At 29.1% G+C, this 25,614-nt stretch overlaps 2 protein-coding genes and 2 long non-coding RNA genes across 5 annotated transcripts; 3 read left to right on the forward strand and 1 right to left on the reverse strand.

Moving 5' to 3' along the window:
* Positions 1–1,808: 1,808 nt before the first annotated feature.
* LOC135146293 (uncharacterized) lies at positions 1,809–6,230 on the reverse strand. 2 transcript variants are annotated; one of them, XM_064078452.1, is made up of 10 exons: positions 6,210–6,230; positions 5,772–5,851; positions 5,596–5,694; positions 5,305–5,433; positions 4,547–4,852; positions 3,257–3,375; positions 2,666–2,907; positions 2,456–2,600; positions 1,899–2,046; positions 1,809–1,846 (listed from the first exon to the last, which is right to left on the reverse strand). In XM_064078452.1, the coding sequence occupies exons 2-10, from the start codon at positions 5,848–5,850 to the stop codon at positions 1,842–1,844; spliced, it is 1,272 nt and encodes a 423-aa protein (XP_063934522.1). In that variant the 5' UTR covers position 5,851; positions 6,210–6,230; the 3' UTR covers positions 1,809–1,841. The 2 variants fall into 2 exon arrangements, with proteins under 2 accessions (XP_063934522.1, XP_063934521.1); XM_064078451.1 differs by lacking the exon at positions 6,210–6,230 and adding an exon at positions 6,189–6,208.
* Positions 6,231–15,659: 9,429 nt separating this feature from the next.
* On the forward strand, positions 15,660–22,811 carry LOC135146333 (uncharacterized). The gene is made up of 16 exons (XM_064078498.1): positions 15,660–15,760; positions 15,841–15,957; positions 16,015–16,084; positions 16,259–16,341; positions 16,397–16,459; positions 17,944–18,008; positions 18,070–18,095; positions 18,493–18,529; positions 21,049–21,117; positions 21,379–21,423; positions 21,476–21,633; positions 21,954–22,030; positions 22,082–22,145; positions 22,198–22,273; positions 22,507–22,636; positions 22,745–22,811. Exons 7-16 carry the CDS (start codon positions 18,078–18,080, stop codon positions 22,767–22,769), a joined length of 699 nt encoding a protein of 232 aa, XP_063934568.1. The 5' UTR covers positions 15,660–15,760; positions 15,841–15,957; positions 16,015–16,084; positions 16,259–16,341; positions 16,397–16,459; positions 17,944–18,008; positions 18,070–18,077; the 3' UTR covers positions 22,770–22,811.
* Positions 22,812–24,774: 1,963 nt separating this feature from the next.
* Positions 24,775–25,097, forward strand: LOC135146327 (uncharacterized). Its single transcript, XR_010283790.1, has 3 exons — positions 24,775–24,841; positions 24,913–24,975; positions 25,044–25,097. It is a non-coding gene; the product is annotated as an uncharacterized LOC135146327 (long non-coding RNA).
* Positions 25,098–25,165: 68 nt separating this feature from the next.
* On the forward strand, positions 25,166–25,458 carry LOC135146326 (uncharacterized). Its single transcript, XR_010283789.1, has 3 exons — positions 25,166–25,205; positions 25,278–25,338; positions 25,393–25,458. It is a non-coding gene; the product is annotated as an uncharacterized LOC135146326 (long non-coding RNA).
* Positions 25,459–25,614: the final 156 nt, after the last annotated feature.

The following is a 25,614-nucleotide window of genomic DNA, read 5'->3' on the forward strand; positions in this document are numbered from 1 at the left end:
AACGGATAAACTTACCAGAATACTTTTATTTTACTATACTTTACAAGCTTGTCATATGCAAGCAACCTTGTCCTTCGCCTCGATCACAGTGAGGTAGGTGTAAATTACCCTTTAAAGGTCCTGTTTAGGCCGACCTGTTATTGGCAGGATCATCTCTTAATTCGGGCATTTGACCGCTGGCTATGACCTGGAGCTTTCGCAAAGTCAATCAACTCTTTGGCGGCGCGAGGTTGCTTTTTGTCCTTAGGCTAACATCTAAAAAGGCCAAAAAAGATTGGTCCTATAAAAATTGCGTTTAGACTCAATAGTCCCTGCTGGTTACAATCTCTGGTTGCTAATACGGCTCCATCCGGAGACGGAAGGATACATGCAAGCAGGAGTATCTCGTCTCGAGTCGGGTCACCCTCTTCTATTCCGAGGGCTATCAAAGATGTTTCAGAAAGCTTTCTGTTTGGTTAATTTTTACCTTCATCTAGACATGACTAGCATACTATTTATACTTGAACTCATTAGTAGTATATTTAGCTAATTAACTAAGAACCCGAAGAACCGTGACTATGGTACCTTCCTGATATGAACTCTAGGTTGAGAGGTCTGTGTCCCTCCGGAGAGTCGCTGGTTGTGTCACCCACGGTTCGAAAGAAATACCATTAAAAATGGTAAAAATGCGTCTGTAGCATAAGTTCTTTGGCAAGTGCTAGATCCCCTGTATCTTGTAGCGCAAATTATGGTTACTGAGCTGCCTTGTGTCTGGTGACTCCGGGTTCGTTAACTAGAAATTTGTTGCTATGTGATTAGCCTATGGGTTTTGAAAAGGTTAAAGCAAAAAGCTAAATGGCTTTGCGCTTCACTGAAAGAAGCTAACGCAATGTATATTGGCATTGTCTCCCGAAGCGTAATATCCTTTTACGAGGCCTAGAAAGATCTAGAGGAACCCTGGAAGAAATCTTGGTAAAACTAATGCAAGTACGACTGAAAGCAAACAAAAGGGCTGTTTTAGTAGAGTGATTATAAACAACGCTATGCCTTTTTCGAAGCTACTGGTGCAGTTACGCAAATATAATTGAGTTTGTCTAAACTACGAACTTATTGATAACTGTATGGTTACATCGGTGTTAGTATTATGGTCATTTCGATCAGCCTAGCCAGCTGTATCGGTGGCTATAGTACTAAATAGTGTTGTTTACCAATATACTTATATATATGAGACCGAAATCCTCTTTCTCCAAATGTTTTCGAAATTTATACAAAAAATTGACTACCTTATTTAGAAAAACAATTTATTATAAGCATTTAGCTACGCTCAAATTTTAAATAAAATCATTAAGTTTTACTTTTTTAAAACAAAATCTCTTTTTGTTTATATATTTAAAAATAAAATCTCTTTTTGTTTATATATTTAAAAATTTGTTTATAGTGAAGCATAATATAAAATCTTGAGCAAATTAGAATAGCTGGTAAGCATATGAAAAGAAAAAAAAAAAAAAAAGATGAAATTTAATGATCCGACTAAAATAATAAATTTCAAGTTTTAATTTTTTTTCTAAAATAAATTCTACATATAATTTCTGATCCGCCAATTATTATTGACTTATTTATTTTAAATTACTTTCAGTATCAGTAAAAGTACGACAACGTCTTGTTTATAATAAATTAAGCTGACTAAAATTTATTTTATAAATAAAAATTTTCATAAAAACTTCAAATTAAGAATAGAAAAATTAAATTCTTTATTGGTATTAGCTTCAATGCCTTCTATAATAGAGTGAAGAATCTCATTCCATCGAGTAAATTAAAAAAAATTGATAAAAGTTTTGAAGTTCTTTTATTAAAGAGTCCAATTACACTAATTAAAATATTATTATTATGATGAAGATCAACATTATTATAAAACGTACTATACAAAGTTGGATCCAACTGGTCAGGAAGTTTAGTGATTTCCAATTCGAAGCGCTGCTGGACTTTATCGAGTATCTCGGAATCCTCCGCCGAAGCAACAAAAGAAATAGCCAATCCCTTGGTCCCAAAGCGGCCGGTGCGTGCCACCTAACCAATAAAATTGCGCTCAGTTATTATAGCTGTATTGTCCTCGCTGTACAAAAAATCGTTATTATAATTATTATTATAAATATGATATTACTAACTAATAAAACTTAATAAAAAAGAATTAAATAGTTTTCATTATTAAAACGTTTTTTATAATAAAATTATGATTTATAATTACTAATTTCAATTTACTGTTAATAATTTATAATAAAATCACAACTTTTTCTTTTAGATTTTATAAATCTCAAATAACAAAACAATTTTGATTATTCTGATTCCTTTATAAAAAAATTTATATAAAAAGTTGTGCTTTTAATTAAAAATTTAAAGAATTTGTTTAATAATTATTTTTAAAATTATATTATTATTTTTTTTTCTCATTATTATTAAAAATGTTATTTATAATTACACGATGTAAGTAAGTATCGGTGTCTTCGGGCATATCATAATTAATGACAATATTCACTCTTTCAATGTCAATCCCTCTTCCCAATAAATTCGTAGCCACCATAATGCGCTGTTCGAAGTTCTTAAACCCTTTTAGAGCAGCAAGTCTGTAAGTTATAATAGTAGTAATTTAGTGCAAGTTCCACAATTTTATATATAAACAAAAAAAAACCTCTCACGCTGCTCCATGCGGCTGTGCATGCACATGGCGGGGAAGCTGCACGTGACGAGGTGCCTGCACAAGAAGGCGCACCGTTCGATACTCGAGACGAATATGATGACCTGATTGAACTCGAGTGAGTCAAGTAAGTCCGCGAGTTTCTTTAGCTTCGCTTCTTCCGTAAGTTTGAGGTAATGTTGCTGAAGGCCGTCCAACCGCAGCTTCGACTGGTCGTCAACGTATATTTCCATTGGCTGGAAAGAATTAACATCTTAAGTCTATAAGACTACAACTTTCAATGCTATAAAAAAAATTTATTTAAAATTTTTCACAACTAAAGACTTTATTTAATTTTTATAAAAAAAAAAACAATAATAAAAAGACGAGTATAATTAATAGAAAAAACGAAAAAATAATAAATATTTATATATCATTTTTTTATTTATAAACTCTCAATACTTCATTAGTTACAAAACTTATTTTAAGTTTCGTTATTACTATAATTATAATATTTTTGCCTCGTTTATAACTTTTATAAACTTTTATATATAATATATTACAATAATAATAATAATGTCTTTAAAAGTCACGAGACTTCTTTACCTCGTGCATGAAGCGCTTGCAAACGGGTCGTATTTCCTTCGACAAAGTGGCGCTAAACATAAGCACTTGCTTATTACGTGGAGTCGCTCTAAATATATCCTGCACGTCCCGTCGCATTCCTCCATAATAATAATAATAATAATAATAATAATAGTAATAATAATAATAATCATCCTACAAAAGTAATAAATCAAATTCAAAATTCAAAAATTATGTAAAAAGTCATTAAAAAAAATAACAAAAAAGTTAACTATGAAATTAAAAGTTTATTTTCGAGAACCAACAAAAAGAATCCACTAATCAAAACAAAGATTTATTCTATACACCAATCATATAGACTCTAACTAATCCTTCCCCAATCCAACAATTTATAGATAAATTATAACGAATCAAAATTTTTTAATTATTCAAACATTTTCTAAACACAATTTTTCATTAATTATAACTAAAAATTATTTTAAAAATAAATTTTTTTAATAATCTTCAACACAATAAAAAAATATTTTGTTTGCTTGTTTATATGTAAAACGTCCTTATATAATAGTACATTACTATTATATATATTCTACAAGATTAATAATTTTTTATATATAAAAATTATAATAAAAAACAATTGGACTATTTATAAAAGTTATAATATTTTTTTAAATTGCTTTTATTTTAAAAAAATAATTTATGATTATTTTATAAAAAACCATAGAAGTAATTAAAATTTTATTACTAAACAAAACTTTCAACTGCTAGCAATAATTCGATAAAACTAAATTTTAAATTTATTGAGATTTATAAAAATAAAAAAATTCGAATAAAATTTCTTTGTGAAAAATTTATTTAAAATATTTAAAATTTAATTTCTAGTTTAAAATTATATAAACTAAAACAACTAATCTAAAAAGTAAAGTTGTTTAGTGCAATAAAAAAAACTTTATAACAAAAAAATCTAAATTATAATTTATACTTCAAAATTCCGCTAAACAACTAATAAAAATTTTTAATAATATTTATTAAAAAAATAAAAAAAATTACAATTCTTCAAATAATTTCTAAATTTATTAAAATTTTCTTAAAAAAAAGTCAAAAGGAAGAAAAAAATAAAAACCTTAAACCTTCTTTTTTAATATAATCCCAAATAAAATAAATATTAAAGCTATAAAAAAATTATTTCATTTATAAATTTTTTTAGATTTAAATAATTAAAATATTGATCAGCCCAAGTAAATCAAACTTTATAAAATTATAAAATAAAATTTACTATAATATTTGAAACTTAAAATCAAAAATTGAAAATACCAATATCTCGACTCGAATCGAGCATTTTATCACACTCGTCAAGCACAAACACCTTTAATTTACTGAGGCTCATGCGGGCTCGGGCCGGATTGTCAGGGGAGACCAAATCGAGTATCCTGCCGGGCGTCCCAACGACGATCTGAGGGCGCTTCGCAGGATCTTTTAGAATCTTTTCATTTTTCAAAATGCTTTCGCCTCCGTAGAAAACTTCGCAGCGCACGTTTTCCATGTACTTTGAAAAACGGACGTACTCGTGATAAATTTGCCATGCGAGATCCCGTGTGTGGCACATGACTAGAACTTGAACTATTTTTAAAAAAATAGTAAGTTACTAATCGTTTCTTCGGGATTTTTAATTAAATGAAATATTTACTATTTTAAATTGCAAAAAAAATATGAATATAAAAAAAATAATTTGAATCGAAAAAATAACTAAATATGGATATATCATTAATAGTAACAGGATAAATAAGAAAGTAATTAAAATTAAAATTAAAATGACTAAATTATAACAATTTAACTTTAATCGATAAATTAAAAAAAATAACATCTCAAAAATGAGACGAAGACAATACTTTAACATAGATCTCATAACAGACTATATATAGTTAAAGTTATAATTAATAAAAATTAAATAAACTTAGTAAAATTATTTTAAGGAAAATAAAAAAATCAAGATATAATTATATTTCAATTTTTTTTTAGATATTTATGAATTTTATTTAATTTAAAAATCGTAAAAAAAAATAAAAAAAGACCTTCATTCTCGGAAGTTTGTAGATTATGCAAAGTAGAGAGAACGAACACAGCAGTTTTGCCCATTCCAGACTTCGCTTGGCAAAGGATGTCAGTACCAAGAATTGCTTGAGGTATACACTCATGTTGAACTAAAAGTTTTTAAAATTAATTATGTAAACGGTAATATATTAGTTATTCAATGACAAAATTAAATAAATCAATTTACTTAAATTATTTTATAACAGAAAAACATACTTAAAAAACAATTCAAAATCCAAACATAAAGAAATAAAAATATGGAAACACTATACCTTGAGAGGGGCCTTCAAAGCCACAATCGATTATAGCACGCTGAAGTTCAGGTTTTAAAAGAAAATCTTGAAACCCAGAAGTGTGAATACCCACGTACCCTTTACGAAACAGAAAAGTACGAGTATTATAAACTAAAAAAAAAAAAAGAGTGATCCTTAAAAAAAACTAGATATACCAGTTCCTTTCTTTTCTTTAGTATCCTCTACTTCGGCTTCTACGATAGGCGCATCTTCATAGTCTAAAAGATCATCCATTCTTGTTAAAAATTACAATAAGCTTACAAACAATATAAGTATATTGAAATAAGAGTATAAAGCACATAAAAAAACTAATATAATGAATCAATACCTTGAAAGTAGCTAATAATGAATGTATTGTTGTGCAAAAAAAATTGTTAGTAATTTAAATATATTTGAGTGGTTAAAAAATAAACAAGGTAACAAGAAAGTAACTAAGTAATATATATATATTATGATAAAAAATACTTGTATGTAATTTTAATTATAATAAAAAATAGAAAGATATATAAGAAAATTAATTTTTATACAGATAAAAATAAGTAAAATTAGTTATAATAAAACACAAATAGCACAAAGTATAAAAGGGAAGACACCCGCAAGAAAGGAAGCCAGAAGTCAATTAGAAATTTTTAAGCCCTAGTAAAACAGCAGAAAAATTATGTGCAATAAATGGTTTTTCTCTTACCAAATTATTTTTAATTTGGTAAAATATAATTAAATGAACCAAAACACATGAAAGCAACTTTTACACATGATTACGAAAAGCCCACGTGACTTTGACTTAATTCCTAAAACCCCGTTTCAGTTTTTTTGGCTTTATTTATTTTATCTGCAATGAGCTATATGTTTAAAGCATAAATAGATTATTCATTATTTTTGTTAATACGTATTATAAAGTTATCCTGATTTTTTAATTTTTATAAAATCTATTTTGATCTGTATTTATTTTTATCTTTATATTATTTATACATATGACATAAAAGTGATATTACGAATAACACTGGTTGAATTGTGGTCTTCTTTTTGTGTTTATACCTACCATAAGCAATACAGATTATTACAGTCTAGGTTCAAATAAACTGATTTATAGAAGTAGTCTATATATAATATTATTTATTAAGCACTTTACTTAAAAATCGTTTTGAATAAAATAGCTATGAACTTAAGCTTGTAACGCACTTTCATGCCTTATTTTTTTCTTTGTGGTCGTAATTTATTTTGAAGTTTAATTTGTATTAACTACAACAACGCAGCTGGATTTATTTATTAAACCTATAATTGGTACGAACGTATTATACACATTTTGTGCAACAAGGGCTTGAACGGGTATGCACGTATTTAATTCCATTGGAGCAACTGTGATGTAGGCCTTTTATAGACCCTTGTTTGGAGATAAATAATACCTAATAAAAAGTTTCAAATTATAGAAAAAATTCTATAGGCCAACTCATTTTATAAACCGTATGTTTATGTTCGTATTAGTCAAAAAGTTTAGGATGGCATACCTCTAATTACAGAACAGTTGCTGTTAGACCCTTTGGTACCCTTGCTATCAGTAGATAAGTTATTATCTTATGTTTGGTGTAGGGTTATTTTTCCTATTTATCTACGGTAAATTGTGAATTTTTTTAATTAAGAAAGTTACGCTTTTATTGTGAGTCTTTTAAGTAAGACCATTCTTTAAGGGATACTATCAAAAGTAAAGCCATAAATACTTTATTAACGTTATTTCTTTTTGTTATTATATCCACTTGGGAAAATTAATATTACAAATTCCACTATCTTAAGTCTTCGCGCTATTATGTTCTTCGTCCCTATAGCGGACTTCTAAGACGAAGGTAGAGTTTATAATATAATTGCCTACCTTATCTCTTAGTTTATGAATTGGGGAGGTTTGGTACTTACACAGCACTTCATTTTTCTTACGCTTCAATTTTGCTACGGCTTATAGAGAGTCATTTTTCTTCTAAAGAGAAATTTTGTTTTTGCTCCTTAGCACCACCTTTTTCTTAATGTTTACGTGCCATTGCTCTTCGGTAGTGCCGGCCAGTGGATATACAATATGTTCACATTTGTGACTTGCCCATTTAAATGTAGTATTTTTGGTTGTAGGTATAAACCACTATATAAGGGAAAAGAAACATAATTAATCAGGAGCATATTTTGCCTAATATTGTATACGGTACTCTTAACTACAAAAAAATTCTGCATTTTTAAATAGAATATATATAGAGGAGAGCAACACGCTTAGTGAAATACAACTGTCCTTATTTATTTTATTATTCACACTTTTAAGTTAAATATGCTAAAATCTGCAGGCAACTTTTTCTAATCTAGCATTTAGGTATAATAATTTAACATCTGTGGATAAATCCTTAAGTAGAAGTTGAACATAAAGATTGGAATATATCATTCCGTAGCTCAAGCAAGAGCTTATAGCAGATCTAAAACAGCTGGAAATATTTTTGCATCATGAGCAGTGTTTGCATTACAAGGTCACAAAATCTTTTACTCCATCGGGTAGTAAAAGAACACATCGAATTTACAAGCTTTCAACAGGGTGAGAGCGTAAACATTAGCTTTACGCTTGTGTTATAGTAATCTTATATAAATATTATAAATAATCTTACCCCTAACCTATATTATATATTTAGAGCTCGTTGCGCCTTCTCAGGTTTCGTAGTTGACCCCACCTGGCAATAATCATTTGGTGTGCTAATTGAGCCGATCGTAGGTGGCGATAGTACTGCGTGAACAACGAGACCCAGAGTTTAAATACGGAGACCTTCATGTAGGGCATCGTTCCGAAAAAACCACGGCGCGCCCGTCATAAGGCGTAGCAGCTTGTTTTGCCTCACTTAAAACGAAGAGATTACTGCTGGTGTTGTAGGTCCAGGCAGTAGACGCGTATGTCATGATCGATCAGAAGCACCACAAATACAAGAGTCGTTTGTTGTGCCGCGAGAGTTTGCTTCGGGCGCAAGGTAAAAGGGTAAAGAGATCGCCGCGACATAGTTGACGTGCGGACGCCAAGAGGGCTTACTGTCAATAATGACCCCAAGATACTTCGCCTGAGTACACTAAGGTATTACCTAATTTTCAAGGTCAACAGAGCTATTAGTGTAGTGCGCATCTTTTGGATAAAAAGGGCTTTGTTCAACTCCACATTAATAGTAATTTTCCAACATCGACACCAGTTGGCAAGCATCACAAGGTAATACTGCCGGTGCTGACGCAAGAGGGCAGGTAACTTTGACGATGTGTAAATCGCGTATCATCGTATCATACGCAAATAAGGCAATTCGCATGTTGGGGTCCTCGGGCTGGGGCACGTCGCGTACATAAAGTGCACAGAGTAGAGGTGACCAAAGAGGTCTTTTTGAACCTCCGATCGTTAGTGGTCATAGGGGGGAGTGCTCGTCGTCCACACGTTTATCAAGACTATGTCGCGCAATTGGTGAAGCAAGGCCTTGTGTCAACTCGGTCAAACGCTTATTCGAGATCAAGGAAGACGGTGCCTGTGGCCTTTTCTGAATTAAAGGCAGGGGTCGTCTATGTTAGGCGAAGGAGTCGTTAAGACGTAAGGTATTCTCGTCGAAATTTGTATTGGGCCTCTGGCGGGGCGTGGCTTGCGTCAACAAAAGCTTTCATGCAGCGCAGTATGACCCTCAGCTACCTTCGCAAACGGCTGAAAAGAGGCTGATAGGCCTGCATTTGCTTGGCGTAGATGCTAGTCGGGTGCGTTGAGTACTACAGCAATTGCCGTCTTCCAGCGCAATGGAGGTGGCGAGAGCTTTTGTAGAGTTGATGAGGCAGCTTAGACGTTCTGCCGCCACCATTAGTAATTGCTTTAACATCACATTGGTGATCAATCGAAGCCAGTTGTCGTTCCTCTCGGTAAAGCGTTTGTAATCTCTACGATTCATGGTGTTTGGTTCACCCCTCGGCATAAGCGAGGAAGTTTGATTCACAAAGCACTTCATCAACAACTAAATAAGCAGGTGGCATACACTGAGTAGCGAGGTAATCAGCAAATAGTGTCGCTTTTCAGATTTCTTTTCCGCCACAAAATTGCCGTCTCACATAGTAGGTATCGTATTGTAAACACGATTAGTTTTTGTATTTCCTAATAAACTTCTAGATAGAGACTCGACAGTTATCGTCAACTTCTGATATATTACTTAACTTTATCTCCCACACTCGGGTGTAGTGAGTTGCGCCGCTGTAGTCTATTGAACGCTAAATTATCTTCGAAGCGTGTGAACACCATGGTCATAAGGGCACACACATAACGCTTAGACTCCGCCAATTTTTCAAACATTGTATTAGACCATAGTTCTCGAGTTCCCCTCCTAATCAGACTATTTCAAATTGAAGCTAGTTCATTAGAAGGTTTAAAAAATATGGCGCCGGACTTCAAAAATACCCTTTCCTCTTCCACTGAATAGTTAATACATTTTATAAAGCAATGTAAGTTAAACCCAAGAAACTCCTTTAATTATACTATCCTTACGGAATAAAAGTCAAAATATAATAGACCTAACTTGAAAAACGCTGCTTATTATTCTTTTGGAACTCTACAAACTTGAAATCTCTGCACTTCTTAGATATATTAATCCGGAGCACGACAGAAGCTTTTGAATTAATGACTGTTAATTCTAGTAGTCCCATTATCTGCACGTTTATTGTAGTAGTTTTACGACGCCAAGAAGGCTGCAATATTGGCAAGATAAATGACAATTTATCCAAATCTCTCTCTTTATTCAAAGTACAGTGATAATGTGTGCTAGAAGTAAAGAGAACTGCACTTTATGGCGCTAGAATGCCAGTGTTCCTACGTATTAGTGCTATTACGGGGGATGTGTATTATACTTTAATTACTGTTTAGAAAAGCGTGTGCGGCCAAAGGCTTGAACCTCACTCCAGAAGTCATTGCGTTTATTAAAGCATATTAATTCGACTCTACTTTTTATTTTCTCATATATTCCCCAAATTTAAAATAATTTTTTAGTTATTGCCATTAAAAGGACCTAAAAACATAATTTCTAACACCACCATACTGTGGTATATAAGTTATAAAAAATACATATACCGGGCATACCTTATAAAAAGTGCGATGCTAAGTGTGCAACCGAAGTATAAATTTCGGCAGTTATGGTTTATTTTGACTAAATGAATTTAGATTACCTTCCCGAAATAAAGTAATCTTATAATTAACCTAAAGTTGAGACTCAGTTTCATAATAGTAAAGAATACTCTATTAGTGCTGCCGCTACCTGTTTTTTATTATAAAAATGACAATCTACATGAAAGGTCAGAAAACCTTTAACTGCTTAATCTATCTTCTCTTTTTATTAAAGGGTTGGAGGGGGGGAGGGGTTTAAACCACAAAGAGAGAAAAAAACAAAAGAAAATAGAGGAGCGTCCTTATGAACAGTAAGACAGGTCACCCATCAGACCGTTCAATTTATACTGACTTAGCTTCTAGATATTTTACGAGCTTTGGACTAGTCTGTGCTTTGGCCGCTTGTATTTAGTATACCAACTGGGATCTCCGCCAAAGTAGCCCAGTCGTAACCACACCGTGTGGAGAAGAAGTTTGTCACGTGTGAGAGTCTGCTTGAGCGGCAGAGAGGTAATACAAACTTGTCTTAGCACCATTCGCTTTCTTTCCAGCCCACATGAGCTTTCCCCCCCCAGTTAAACTTGTTATCTACTATAACACCCGGGTACACGGTATGAATCTTCCACAGGATAATATGGTCAAATGAAGTGAGGCCCCGAATGTTGGATATTCTTCGCCTCCTAGAGATAAGTAAGGCACTGCTCTTTAATAGGTTTTTATTCGTTTCCCATTTTTGTAACCAAGCTTCAAGAATGATTAGATACTTTGAATTCGCCGGGTAGCTAAAGATTCTGACTCAGAACTGCAATAATGGCGAGGTCATTAATACGTTGGGCCATAAAAACTGTGATCAATTTGGGTATATGAGATACATATATTATAAACAGTAAGGGTAACAATAAAGATCCTCGTGGACCCCGGCAGTTTGTCTTTATGGAACTGACTTTACCTCGCCTATTTTGGCTATAAACCTCCAATTGAATCTAATTGAACCATTTTGTACAGCAGGCTGTGATGCATACCTTATCAAACACCTTTTCAACACAAGAAATACGGCTACTGTAGACTTTTTATCATTAAAGGCCTTAGTTACGTGCTCAGGAAACCTCAAAAGCTGTTGACTTTAGAGTGTTTCTGTCTGAAGCCGAATTGGTTATCATTAATTATTCCTTTTCAAAAACAATTCTTTGGAACCTCTTGAGAATAATCAATTATGCCACTTTCCTCATGCACAACAAAAGACTGATAGTGCGATATTCATCAACTAACTGGCATTTTCTGCTACTTTAGATGAAAATAACCTCTGCAAGTTTCCAGTGGTCCGGGAACGAAGAATTGTAAAAGGAGAGTTAATGAGGTTTGTGATGTATCTAAGAGACATAGCTGTAAGGTAATTTAGAGTTGGTGAAGAGATTGGACCCTTTGGCCTCTTTAAAAATAAGTGACGCAATGATTTCCGATATTTCTTTTCTGATGTGGGCAATATAGCAGTGAAGCTTTCATTTTCCAAGAGGGTGCTATCGACAAAATCGTGAACCATTTAGTCGAGCTTATTAAGGAAAGCAAATAAGCCAGATAAACGGTTTATTCCTTTAGAGCAAAAAGGGACTTTCCATTCGTTTTTAAAGGCGGTATATTGTCTTTCATAAATTTGAAGACGACTTTAAGTGTCTCGTTATTATCCAGAGGGAAATATCAGATGTATTAAACAATCTTATTTTAACGTTCCATAGGTGATTATAAAAACGTTTGAGGGCTTCTTTAAGGATTGCTGCACCCGTTAAGTACTACTCTACCGGGGGGGAGGTGGTATAAGTTAAGCATGCATTTTTTCCTCAACAATTAGTTTCTTTTTGGAAGTTATTTTATGTTATCTGGAAAAGTTATATTAGAAGCTGGAAAGCATGTCTCGGTTTTAGAATCTAACAGTGAGGTAACTATTGCTTCCTCAAGTTGCAAAATCGTCGAATTTTAAGTTTTCTAAAATAGGATATTCAAAAGTCGGTAGATTATCATCTAAGCATTTCGTAGAGGTTGCATTGGTAAATTTTTTAGGCAAACAATTTGAATGTGTGGGAACCTTCTCCATTTCGAGCAAAATAGGGTTGTGGTCGGAATAAAGTTCGTGCAGAACGGAGAGTGAAGCATGAAAAGATATATTTTTAAATATCATTATGTCAAGCACATGCTCTTGTGTTTAAAGTCGATAAGTGTGTAGGTTCTCCTGGCCCCAAAGACGATGGTTCCATTTTTGTGCGACCCAGTCATCGAGGATCAAGTCATTTAAATTGACTAGTTTATTATTACAATGTAAATGCTAACATTTAAGATCACCTCTCAACAGTGTCGGTTCTGGCCCAATTGCATTGTCTAGATCTATCTGATGTAGAGCCATAGCTGGAGATTTACAAGCTGAAACAATTTTAATACAGCCATGGTTCTGCAGGTGTAGCCATATACCAATAGCTTCAAGGGTCTTGGTTTCAAATTCAATTAATGAGTGGAGGATGCGTCTGCTATTAAATAATGCTATGCCCCCTCAACTACCATTTTTACAGTCATTCCTGTATACAATATAATTGGGTATAAAAAATCCGTTTCTCTCCTTAATATGAGTTTCCGAGATTAAAGTATATTAATACTTAGACGCGTTATTAACTCGCATAATTCATCTTTCTTTTGGCGAACTCCATTGGCATTCCAGGATTATATAACCTAAGGTTTTTAATAATTTGCCATTCATTGCTGGCAATTATGGTTATTAAAAGATCAATACTGGCTTTAGCGATTTGAGCGCTGGTAACTTCTGATCAGTGAAGACATAACCTGACTAACATAAGTTTTGCAGATTATTCTTAGAAGTAGGAATAATATTAAATTTGTCTGAGAGTACTGCGCGGTTGAGCGCCTTGGTGAAATTAGCTCGTCCACAACTTTAGTAGAACTGTATTTAAATATCCTCTTCCTAAGAGGCGCATTCTTAGGATAAATAATATATAGACACGGTAATTGGCGATGTGTTGCTCACCACGCATGTAGGGGCCGGGTCTCTTTCCTTTTGCAAAGCTTGGTGTCATGAAACTCGCCACATTTTAAACATCTATACATTGAAGCGCAAATTGATCAGTGCGACTGTATAATTGGCACCGAAAGCACTGACCAATTCTTCCCGTCTTCCTAAAGGTCCTACAGTAACGGTGGTATATTCTATATTTCTTGTAGCGTAAATCCTTTTCGAATCTGGGTTAGGGATTAACAAATAAAGAAGGCAACGGGGCCGCTTTTTATCATATTTTCACAATCTAGTTACTTCGCTCGGGTAGCATCCTCGAAGTTTAAGTACTTTTCTGATAACTTCAAGGTCCAATTCAATCAAGACACACGAATTATAACTTTAGGTTCATTTCGGAGGGTAGGCGATAGGTGATGTGTTCTAGCCCTTAAAGTTTAAGTAACCTTACCAACAATCGAATTTCCTTTTCCGAGGACGGCCAAACTCTAATTCCTTGAGCTACACCTTTTGCAAGAAAATAGGGAACATCGTTTTCTTTAATTAGATTTGATAAAAATTGCCATACACTTATATTACTTATAGTGTTAGGAGGTATTTTAGCACTTCCCTTATCATTACTAGTATTTATAGTATTATTATGTAGTGAAGACTATTGTTAATATTAGTATTACGGTTTTTGTAACTACTACTTCCAATATCACCACTATTACTGTCGTTAAATATGTTTATACTATTTTCTTTAATCTATTAATTATGCTATGTTGTTGTTATTATTATTTACACTAGTATTAGGCAAAGGCTTGGTAGGTACACAATCATCTGTAATAGTGTCGGGCACATTAATATCCTATTCAATATATTTCTTATGATTCTGTGACTCGTTAAGAAGTTGGAGAGAAGCGTAGGTAATAGATCCAAGTTCTTTGGCACTTAACTTTTCTAAAGGCTTTTGGAGTGCTGTAGAAGCAGTTCACCGAAATTTCTTTTTCATACTCAGATAATTTAGCTTCATAGAGTTGAGTTCTTTGTTTAAAATTTCGTTAATAAGTATAAGTGGTTTAAATCTCTTGTGGATTGGAATCCGTAGGAAAGTAACTTTGAACAGTTGACATTAGATCTAGCTAAAGTAGAGAAAATAAATATAAATATAAATTCTGGAAATATAAATGTAAACTACTATGTATGTATGTATAAATGTATTTCTAATATATATGTAAGTAACCAAAGTTTTTTTTTAAGGCAAATTCGTAGTAAAAAGTAGAGGTGCACAGGCCACTTTCAAAAACCAATGAATACCAAGTCGAGCAGTTAAGTACTGAGACTATTGATTTAATGGTACTCAGTTCATAACTTATTTGCTCTATAAAGACGCAGGCGCCGCAAACCAAAATAGAGTTCGCGCTGCGCCGCTTGGGGTAGATCGTAAACATTAAATAACCCGAACCCTCGCAGAGTACAGCGCAACAGCGTTGGAAAAAAAAAATTTCATGGCGTAGGCGTACTGCTGGAGTTCGGAAGCCAAGCACTTTGCCACTTTTACTCGCTACATAACTGAATGAGGAATTTATATTACTTAAGTAATAATGACGTAATATTTAAGTTAATATGAAAACCTTCTTAAACTTCCCGTTAACATAGACTATCCACATTACTTTTACAAAGTTATTCCACTAGTGAGCAAACACTGTGTTACCATGTCCGCCCGGTTGGCCGTAGCTATTTGTTAATGCTGTATCTCAAGTAGATATGCGCTTACGGCACGTAAGCTTACATGTTAACAAGTTAATTTCCTTTCAACTTTTGAGAAATTACAGTTTTTTACTTCTCTTCATGGTTTTTTGTAGAATTTACAACAGCTTCATAAAAACAAAATTATTATATGAAAGTTTAAAAAGTTTTTATTGTTCAAGTGTATGTAAAACAAATGGGGTTGATATAAATCTCTGTAACAGTTGGAATAGAGAAACTTGGAGAAATAAGAAATTAACGCATCAACCCTTATATGCGTTATATTCTATTTTTTATATATATACTATTTATTTTTAATTTTTTTTAAAGTTATATAAACTGCTAATCATTTTTAAAGTGATACTAATGAAGTAAACTCAATATTAAACTCTATATCCCGCTTACCTTCACTCGTCTATGAGGAGGAAGTTGATCGTCTAAAACACTTTTTAGCAAAAGCCACCGAAGGAAAAAAGTAAATCCTACCATTCTAGAAGAGAAAAAGAACTTGATTTTTTTTTTTACTTGTTAGTTTTATTTTACAAGCTGGGGAGTGCGCTGAGCTTTTTTCACACTGCAGTCAAAGTGAAATAGAAAAAAAAGTTTTTTTTTCTTCTCTTTAACAGTTTTGAAAGTTGTTTTTTTTTAATTTTTATAAAGCTTAAGTTGCTATATGAAATGTGTTGTAAAATAACGTTCAACTCTAAACTACCTGTAATCTGTATAGGCAGAATAGCTGGCCAGGTTCTCTTATTATATTTCGCTATATAATTTAGCTCAACAAATATATTGAAAAGTTTGCAAAACCGAGAAGTTCAACTTATGAAAAAGTTAATGGAAAACTTATTGAAACATACAAGTTATTAATCACCTTTACTATTATATTTTTTCCTCTTCGAACTAATAATTGAAAGGGGTGAGTTAATAAACGGACAAGATCCAAACGCTCGGGCACCCGATCCAAATCGGCTAATATTGTATATTGATGTTTAATCTATTATAAACTATAAAAATTTTTGCTTAATATTTTTAATATTTCATTGACTTTTATTATTATTATAGCTAAGTTTTGAGTTATATTATAACATTTATAAATTTATAATATTTTAAATGATTTAGTTATAAATCCATTTTTTATGAATCTCTATTTTATGGGCTATACCAATGAAGGAACTCTTAAAACTAAACAGAAATTAAAAACTTTACCATCTATATTGATCAAAGTCGTGTATAAAAAATTTCGTTTTCTACTAGTCGTACATAAAGCATTTTAAAAAATATATCAATAATAAATAGGTTTCTAAAAACTTCATAATTTATAAAGATCTGCTTGATATTCAAAATTTTTTTATTTATGCACTTTACCAACTTAAAATTTTTGTAATAGTTTTCGTTATAGAGTTGTGCTATAAGATTTTTTTAGCTGACAACCATTTCCTTCACTTTGCAAAATTAATTGAACTAAAATAAAACTTTAAAATGATTATAATTTTTTTCTAAACTTTAAGAGTGTTAAAAAGAAATTTGTTAAGGAATTACAATCTGATAAATAGTTTATTTAAAGAAAGTAGAACTAAAAAGTTTTAAGAAGCTCAGTTGGAAATTATATTTTATAGACTAAATATTAGCTAAAAACTTTACGTAACGCTCAATAATTATAGTGTGCTTTCTTAATTTTTCAGTGTTTTTTTTATATAACTGTGCTTTTCTATTTTTAAAAAAACATTAAAAAATTTCTTTAATCTATAAGATTTTGAAAATTTGTATAAATTCGCGTCCACGGGGGCTTTTATGTGTTATAAAACCGCCTTTTTTTATTCATAGCTTTGTTAAATTAAATTTATACTAATGTTATTATTAATTTTATTTATATTATTCGTGTTCTTATTAAGTCACGTGAATCATTATAAACGTATGAATAAACTTTTTTTTCAAGAATAAAATTTTAAATTTAGTTGAGTTCAAGGCAACTAGGAAATTTATTATAAAATAAATATATATGAAAAAATTTAGATTAAAAAAAAATTTAAAAAAATATTGTGGATTTTAAATACCAAATATTTTTTAGATGGGGAATAAGTTGAAATTGTAATTTTTTTGATTAAATAATTATAAAGTTACCATTATTGCGAGTTTTCTTACATTTAGAAAGTATACATTTCTTTTAATATGTCTATATTTCATTAAAAAAAAATTAAACTGAGGGAATTATTTTCAAGTCATGACTCTTTTTACATAATTCCGGTTTTTTTTAAAGAAAATTTTGTGGGGAATAATAGATTAAGTTTTTTTTTATGTAGAATATATTTATAGTAGTCATAAATATACTTTGAATAAGAATGTTCTTAAAAATCATCATAAAGATAATCCGAGAAAAATTAATAAAAAATTAATAATTTGGTTAAAAATTAAACTTTCTTTTTCTAATAATTCTTTTTCTAAACTTTTGTAATTTTTTTAGAGGCTACTGGAATTCTGCTGCAGCTCTAAACTATATAAGATCCTTTTTGTCTGCGAACTATTCAAGTAACTGTTTAGCTTTTTGCCTTTAATTTTTACTAAGACTATTATATTTTCTATACACCAGAATTAGTCATGTCCACTCATTATGAGGTATTAGAAAAGTAAAGAATTCACTAAAGTTTTTGTAAAAAACTACTTTTTTATGAAAAATTTGCAACACTAAATTAAAACAACTTTTTATGTTTTTCTACTCATTTGAAGTTTTGTAAATAAATTATTACTGCTTTTACAATGTTATTATCTGTGAATTTATTTGATATAATATTAACTTTTTATTATAAATAATAAAAAACTTTTCTTTTATATTTTTCATTTTACATTGAAAATTTTTGTATTAACAATTTTTATTATGATTTAATGTAAATTTTGAAAACTTATTGTTGTATTAAATTTACTTCTTTATTTTTATATATTATTTTTATTTCATATTTTCAACTTTTTTTTTAAACTTTTGGATTTTTATTTATTTTTTTCTCTTTATTATAAGGAATTTGTTCCTGTGGAGTTTTTCACCTCTCACGAAGGTAACTATTAGAAAAGTTTTATTTTTTTTATTTTTCAAAGTATATAAGCCTTTTAAATATCTAATAAATTACTTTTTATTTCATTTTTTATTTAAAAAAAATTCTTAATATACCTTTTTATTTATCAATTCAGTAAATTTTAATTAATAAAAAAGTAAATAAGTAATTATTTTTTTTGACTAATAATTTTATACCAAACATTATATATTATATATTTATTTTTTTATGAATTTAATGTATATTATTTATTAGTAATTATACTAAAAAAACCTTAATGTTTTTATTATTAAAATAAAATTCAGAGTTTTTCCTATGTATATTTTTATCATTCAACTTTGCCTAAATAAATTTAATATAAATAACAAAAAAAATTGAATATGAAAAAAAAACATTTTCATTTTAGAAAACTTTTTTATTTTTCCTGCATTATACACCAGTTAAGTTTTGTTTCACTTATAAATTATATATTCATATTTGTAATATTTTATTTTAACTTTAAAAAATGTGTTTCAATTTTTTTTCTAAAACTGGATTTTTTTTTTAATTTTAAATTTAGTAATTAAAAATTTACATTAAATAGTATACAGCTATCTATAAGCTCCATCAAATAAAGTAAAAATTGAAATAAAAGCAAATTTTTTTAATAAATAATAAAATGAAAAAAAGATATATTTTTCATTTATAAAAGTTTTCATTTATAGTTTATAATAATAATAGCTCAGTGAAACTCGAGGGCTAAATGTTCTATTCATATGGGATCTTGCGCACAATTCTTTTTTTTTTTTTTCAAGTTTTCGCTTTGGGTCTAGTTCTTCCAGGAGTTTTGAATACTGTGTTTTCAGTCTTTGTTAGCTCCATATTATAATGTTTTAAATTCTATAGTATTCCTTATACTCCTTTATATAATTTATAGTTACAATATATATTAGTTTTGAGGCTTAAGACTAGTAAAATTAACTCCTTGAAGATGTAAAAAAAAATTGAAATTTATAATTATTTTATAAAATATTAATCAGATTATGTTTGCTACTAAATTAGTAATCCATAAGTAATTTGTGCGAACTATAAATTGATAATTATTAATTTTAATTTAAGTATTTCCTGTTTAATTTTTTAGAATTAAGGATATAATTAGTTTTTTATTATTTTATTTTATATTTAAGTTTAGTGAAAAGTTTTTTATTCTAATTATTATTTAAAATAATTTATGTTTTCTTATAAAAAAACTTTTTTATATTGTGAAATAATTTTAATTTTTATAATACTTAATAAGAATACTATTGTTATTATAGTAATCCATTATTCTATCATCTACACATTTGATCTATTTACATTTTTATAAATTTAGTTTTTAATTTTATAATAATAATTATAATATAATAAAATAATATAAATAAACATTAAATATTACAAAGTAAATAATTACAAAGTAAATAAGATTAATTTCTAAAAAATATATTAAATTTTTAAAGAAAATATAAATACTATAATAAAAATTCTACCAAATAAAAGTGTTAAATACATTTATTAAGTTATCATAATCATGTTAGCTTTAATGCGTAGTTTCTGAGTTAACTGGAATAAAAATTTATATAAATTTTTTTATGATAACGATTCTAAAGATATTAAATAATAATATAAACAATTTACTTATTAATATTGGAAAACTCAAAAAGTTTCCATTTACATTATTTTTATTATTTTGGTAAAGAAATTTATCATTGTATATCACCTTTAAATATGCGTAAAGTAACTCGTAAATAATTAATAAATTTTTAGTAAGAAATATTTAAATAATAATAATTTTTTTTATTTTATTTACTCTATAAAATTTATTTTATAATAATTTCAATAAGCAGCGTTACAACTTATAAACTTTTTAAATATAAAAATAATTTTTGTTATAATATTTTAAAAAAAATATATATGTATATATAAATATTATATTTTAAAACTAAAATTACTAATTTGTATTAGTAGAACGTTTAAAATGCTTGCAAAGAAGAAAAGTTTCCTTACCAACAACTTTATTTAGATATATTATGCACGTTATAATTATTTTAAAAGTTTAATAAATTATATTATTCTATTAAATATTTGTTTATTATTATTAATTTTGTGTTGTATTAAAGTATTAAGTAACCTTTAAATATTATAAAGAATATTCGCTATAAAATGATTTAATACTAATTATATAAGCAAAAGCTTATTGTGTAGATATTTTCTAATTAAAAAAATTAGCAAAAATTTGCAGACTTTATGAAAGAATTATTAATAATTTATAATAAAAGCAATTAAAAAATTAAAAGTTCTAGAAATATTATTATAATATTTACTTAAACGTTTTGAAAATTTCAAGAAAAGTTATAAAGTTTAATAATAAAAAAGTTAGAGAATTGACTGTATTATTATTATTATAATATTATCTCTTTAAAAATTTTATAAAAGCTTAATACAAAAATAGAGTTTTAAAATACTTTAAAACCATTAAAAAAAAAATTTTAAAGTTTTTATTTCAGGTTTACATTTAAGCTATGAAGAAGCACTCACTAGGAAGGTAGAGAAAAGCGGTCTTTTTTATAATTTGGGTAAGATTATTAAAGTTTTGAGGATTTCTTTTCTTTTTTGTTTAAATTTATTTGTTATATAAATTTTTATAATGCTTAAAGAATTATATATACTTTTAAATTTAAACATTTTGTACTTTTACTTTACTTATATAAAGCAATATTAGCTTTTTCTATTAATATTAGTATCAATATTATTTTTTAATACTTCTGGATTTTTTATAATACAAGTATTTTTTAATAAAAAAAACTTGATATCACGAGTAATTCATGTTCTGCTAGGCGCTCATTTCTTGTGGATCGGCTATCGTACCACATGCAAAGAGGGTGCATTACATTTTTTTTACTTACTTTTTTTCTTTTAAATCTACTTCACTAGGAGCTCATGTGGAGTACTTCCGTGGAATAGCCAATCCGATCGGCATAAAAGTGGGGCCTGGCCTATCTGGGCAAGATTTAGTAGACCTTCTAAAAGTTTTAGATCCAGAGAAGATTCCCGGAAAAATTACGCTCATTACTCGATTCGGCGCACAGAAGGTGTTTTTTACTTTTAGATATTTTCATGAATTTTTATTAAAAAGTTCAATTATATTCTTTCACAGATATTATAATTTTTTGTTTGTTTCGATAAAGTTTCTTATATATAAGAAATTATAAACTTCTGACGCTTTACATTTGGCACTTTTTTATATTGTAATAGAATTCATTATTAAAAATAGTTTCTTTAAATTTTTGGAAGTTTTTCTTTTGTATTTTGCTTAATACTTTTTGTAATTTAAAAAGTAATTAATATTTTTTACTAAAAAGTTGTATTTCGCTGCCTTCATAGAAATCCAAATATTTATTATTTTATACAGATATATGATTGGTTGCCCGCCCACATTCGGGCAGTGCAAAAAGCCCGCCACAAGGTCGTATGGCTTTCCGACCCGATGTAGTTATTGTAAATAATATAATTATTATTAATATTTTTATTCTATTTCAGGCACGGAAATACTGAAATAAGTAAGAATTTTATCAAAAAAAGAAATTATGACAATATTTTATCGGTAACTTCTCAATATATTTTCAGTGAAGTAAAAAAAACTCCAAACTTATAAGGAACTGCAATCTGCTTTTAAAATACACAGAAATGAAGGACAAGAACTAAACGGCGTGCACTTGGAGCTTACTGGAGGCACTTATGATTATTATTATTATTATTATTATTATTATTATTATTATTATTATTATTATTATTATTATTATTATTATTATTATTATTATTATTATTATTATTATTATTATTATTATTATTATTATTATTATTATTATTATTATTACTATTATTATTACTATTATTACTATTATTATTATTAGCATTGTTATTATTATAAGCCTTATAACTATTTAATATTATTTTTTGTATAGACAATGTTACAGAATGCACAGGAGGACCTGATAATATAGTCGATAGTGAACTATTAAATAATTATACGACCGCCTGCGATCCTCGTTTGAACAAGTCACAAAGCTTAGAAATCGTTCGTCACGTGGCCCAGTACGTACTATATAACTATATTTATGAATGACTATATTTCAATATTTGTGTAATACTAATATTTATATTTTTTACTCTCCCAAGTAAATTCTTTTCCTTTCTCAATAGATTGTTGCGAGGGAAATCTTCCTGACTACGAAGTTTAAAAAAAAAACTTTTATTATGTTATAGACTTGAAATATAAACTTAACTTTACTTTTAGTTTATTGTTACGTATTATTTACTTTTTTATTGAAAAAAAAGTTTAACTTTTTGTAGACGACGCAGGGTTGCTAATAAAATCCAAATATACTCTGAAAGTTTGCTGATTAGAATATAACGCTACCCTTCAGCCACTTCTTATAACCTATATATTAATGCCAAGCACTATTTTGCGCATTTTTATAAAATTAAGGATGATTTTTTTAAATCCAGCGTAAATTCTCCTTTTTTAATTAAAATTTGTACTTTATTGGGGTTTATATATGGTTTCTCTACAGTATTAGTTAGCTTTTTCCTTTTTTTCCCCTCCTCTTCTCATATATTAGCACTTTGTACGCGTAGCTCGTACAATGTGAGGCAGAAAAGAATAGATTTTTTATTAATTAGTTTGTACCCACCTTTTAGCAGTGAAGAACGAGTGAAGGTGAGATATACATATCGCTTTTGAAAAAATAAGAGCTGGAGAGTATACCATATTTGCTTTAATTTATATTTCTAGCTCCTAGTGTACTTTATGTGAGATTATTACCGGATTTTCTATAAACTTCTGTGTAGATATAAAGTTTAGATGTTTCCTCATGTTCCAAACACGTACATTTTATTGCTTTTATTAGGAAATATTAACCAACTATTACTCGATCTTATGTTTTAAGCATAACTCATCTTTCCTTGCGTAGCTACCAACAGCAATTTCTTTGTGTCCGTTACAGTATTTATGTCCAATAAATTTTACTTATAATTTATTTAGTCCCGTAAATTTTTCTAAATTCTAATAGAAAACTGTTAACTGTGGGATTTCACGAAGCCTTTCTTCTAAGCGCTTATACCTATTATAATTTAAAAGGGGTTAAAATTTGCGTAGGAAGTGATCTATACTAATCGTAAATATTAATTTTAAAAACTAACATTTATATTACTCGCAAAATACACGCTCCAGCTCTTACCTTATAATATATGTTTAACATTAACCATACGTTATTTGTATGCCACTTTGCCCTCTTACTTAAGTAGTCTTTTCTCCCATCCAACCTAATCTTTCGTCCACTTGCTTTTTCTCCCAACCTCGTTTTAATTATTTAACTAATTTACATTTCTTTAACTAGTAACTTTTAAAAAATAAATTTTATTAAACGGCTTGCCTGCCTATGTTAATATTATTATTGATCCTTCGCACCAGTGGGGCTAAAAGCTGAATAGTTAGCATAATAACGAGTTACTGCTCCTATAAAATTCCAAACCTAAGAAGCTGTTATCTTGATAAGTAGACTATGTATAAACTTTTAACAAAGTTTAATCGACTTGGGGTAATGGTATAAAACGAAATGCTTTTTCTTCTGCTCTGCACTTTTTGAAGTGTCTCACGAGAGTCGAAATACTAGCTGTATAATTTATCTCTGCGATCATAGGTTTGAATATGTTATATCGATCCTATAGAGTTTGTATACGCTCTACACCTTTAGAACAATAATACTACAGTTTTAAACTTTTTACTATTACACAAGATTTGTTTTTTTAAAAATATACCAAGGATTTTTGTCGCAAGTAAATAAGTAAACTTTAAACACTTTTAATAGTAGTATTTTCTAAAATAAAAGGTGGCTATTGATCTATAACATCCTTAACTTTAGTGTTTAAGTTATCAGGCTGCGCTGTTCGTCATAACTGTTGGCAATCTATTATTTCTTCAGAAGAAATTTTTTTAAAGTTCACGTATCTCTTTATACCCGATAGCCTGTGCTTAAAAAAAATATGTATAGTTGACAATGTATCGAAAATTTTTTTAATTATAAGCTTATAGCTTATCTATAACTATTTTTAAATTATACAATACATAAATTTTTTTGTTCATTAATTTAGTGACCTCAACTTTTTTTGTAATTGCGCGCTTAAAAAAAATTATTATTTAAAAGTCTTTACTACTATTTTTTTTTAATAAGAATTTTTTTTTTAAAAGTGATGGTGTCCGTCTGCGCTGTAAGGCAAGATGTAAAACAACAAAGCCAGGTCTTTGCAAAAGCAAATATTAAATAATATTGCACTTAATAACTTTCTTATTACTGATTCAACAATTTTAGGTAGGCCTTGCCCCAAACAAAGTGCAATCTCTAAACTTGGTTAAAAATCTGGTTCGGACGACCGTAACTTTAATTTTTCAAGTGTAAATAATATATAAAGTTTGATAATGCTAAATATTTATCAAACGCAGGTTTCCTCCATAGCTTACTTAAGGTTTATATGAATCTTTTAAACGAATTCATTAAACTATAATTATAGTTCCTGCACTCTATTGTTATGAAAAAAACTATTAAAAAAAAAATTTTATAGAGATTTTTTAGAGAGAATACCTTTCAAGATAGGGATTTAGAAGGTTATTTCTTTGCCTGTACATTTACTTTTTACTAAGAACCGGAGCAAATAAGTAAACGTTTTTGAACTTCAGGACTAAACCTAAAAATGCTAAAGAAGGGAGTTAGTGAAGAGGCGAACACTTTAATGAATTGGTTATATTTCTAACAATTTTATATATATTTATTGATTGAATTATTTTTTTTCAGGATTGAGGAAGGGTATTTACTATTTTTCTAAAAAATCCTTATCAGACTAATTAATTTATATTTGAAATCAAAAAATTAATATATATCAGTTGCTTCGAAGCCTTAGAAAAACAATATGTACGCTTTCATTATATTTAATTCTTTTAGATCATAAAATCTTAAATATAAATAGCTTAGGATTCTAAAAATCGGCGTATTGACTTTTTTGTTCACGTTGGCTTT

Source organism: Zophobas morio, unplaced genomic scaffold (assembly GCF_036711695.1).
Source record: "Zophobas morio isolate AGI-343-1 ecotype UQ-CSIRO unplaced genomic scaffold, CSIRO_AGI_Zmor_V1 ptg000222l, whole genome shotgun sequence".
Lineage (NCBI taxonomy): Eukaryota > Metazoa > Arthropoda > Insecta > Coleoptera > Tenebrionidae > Zophobas > Zophobas morio.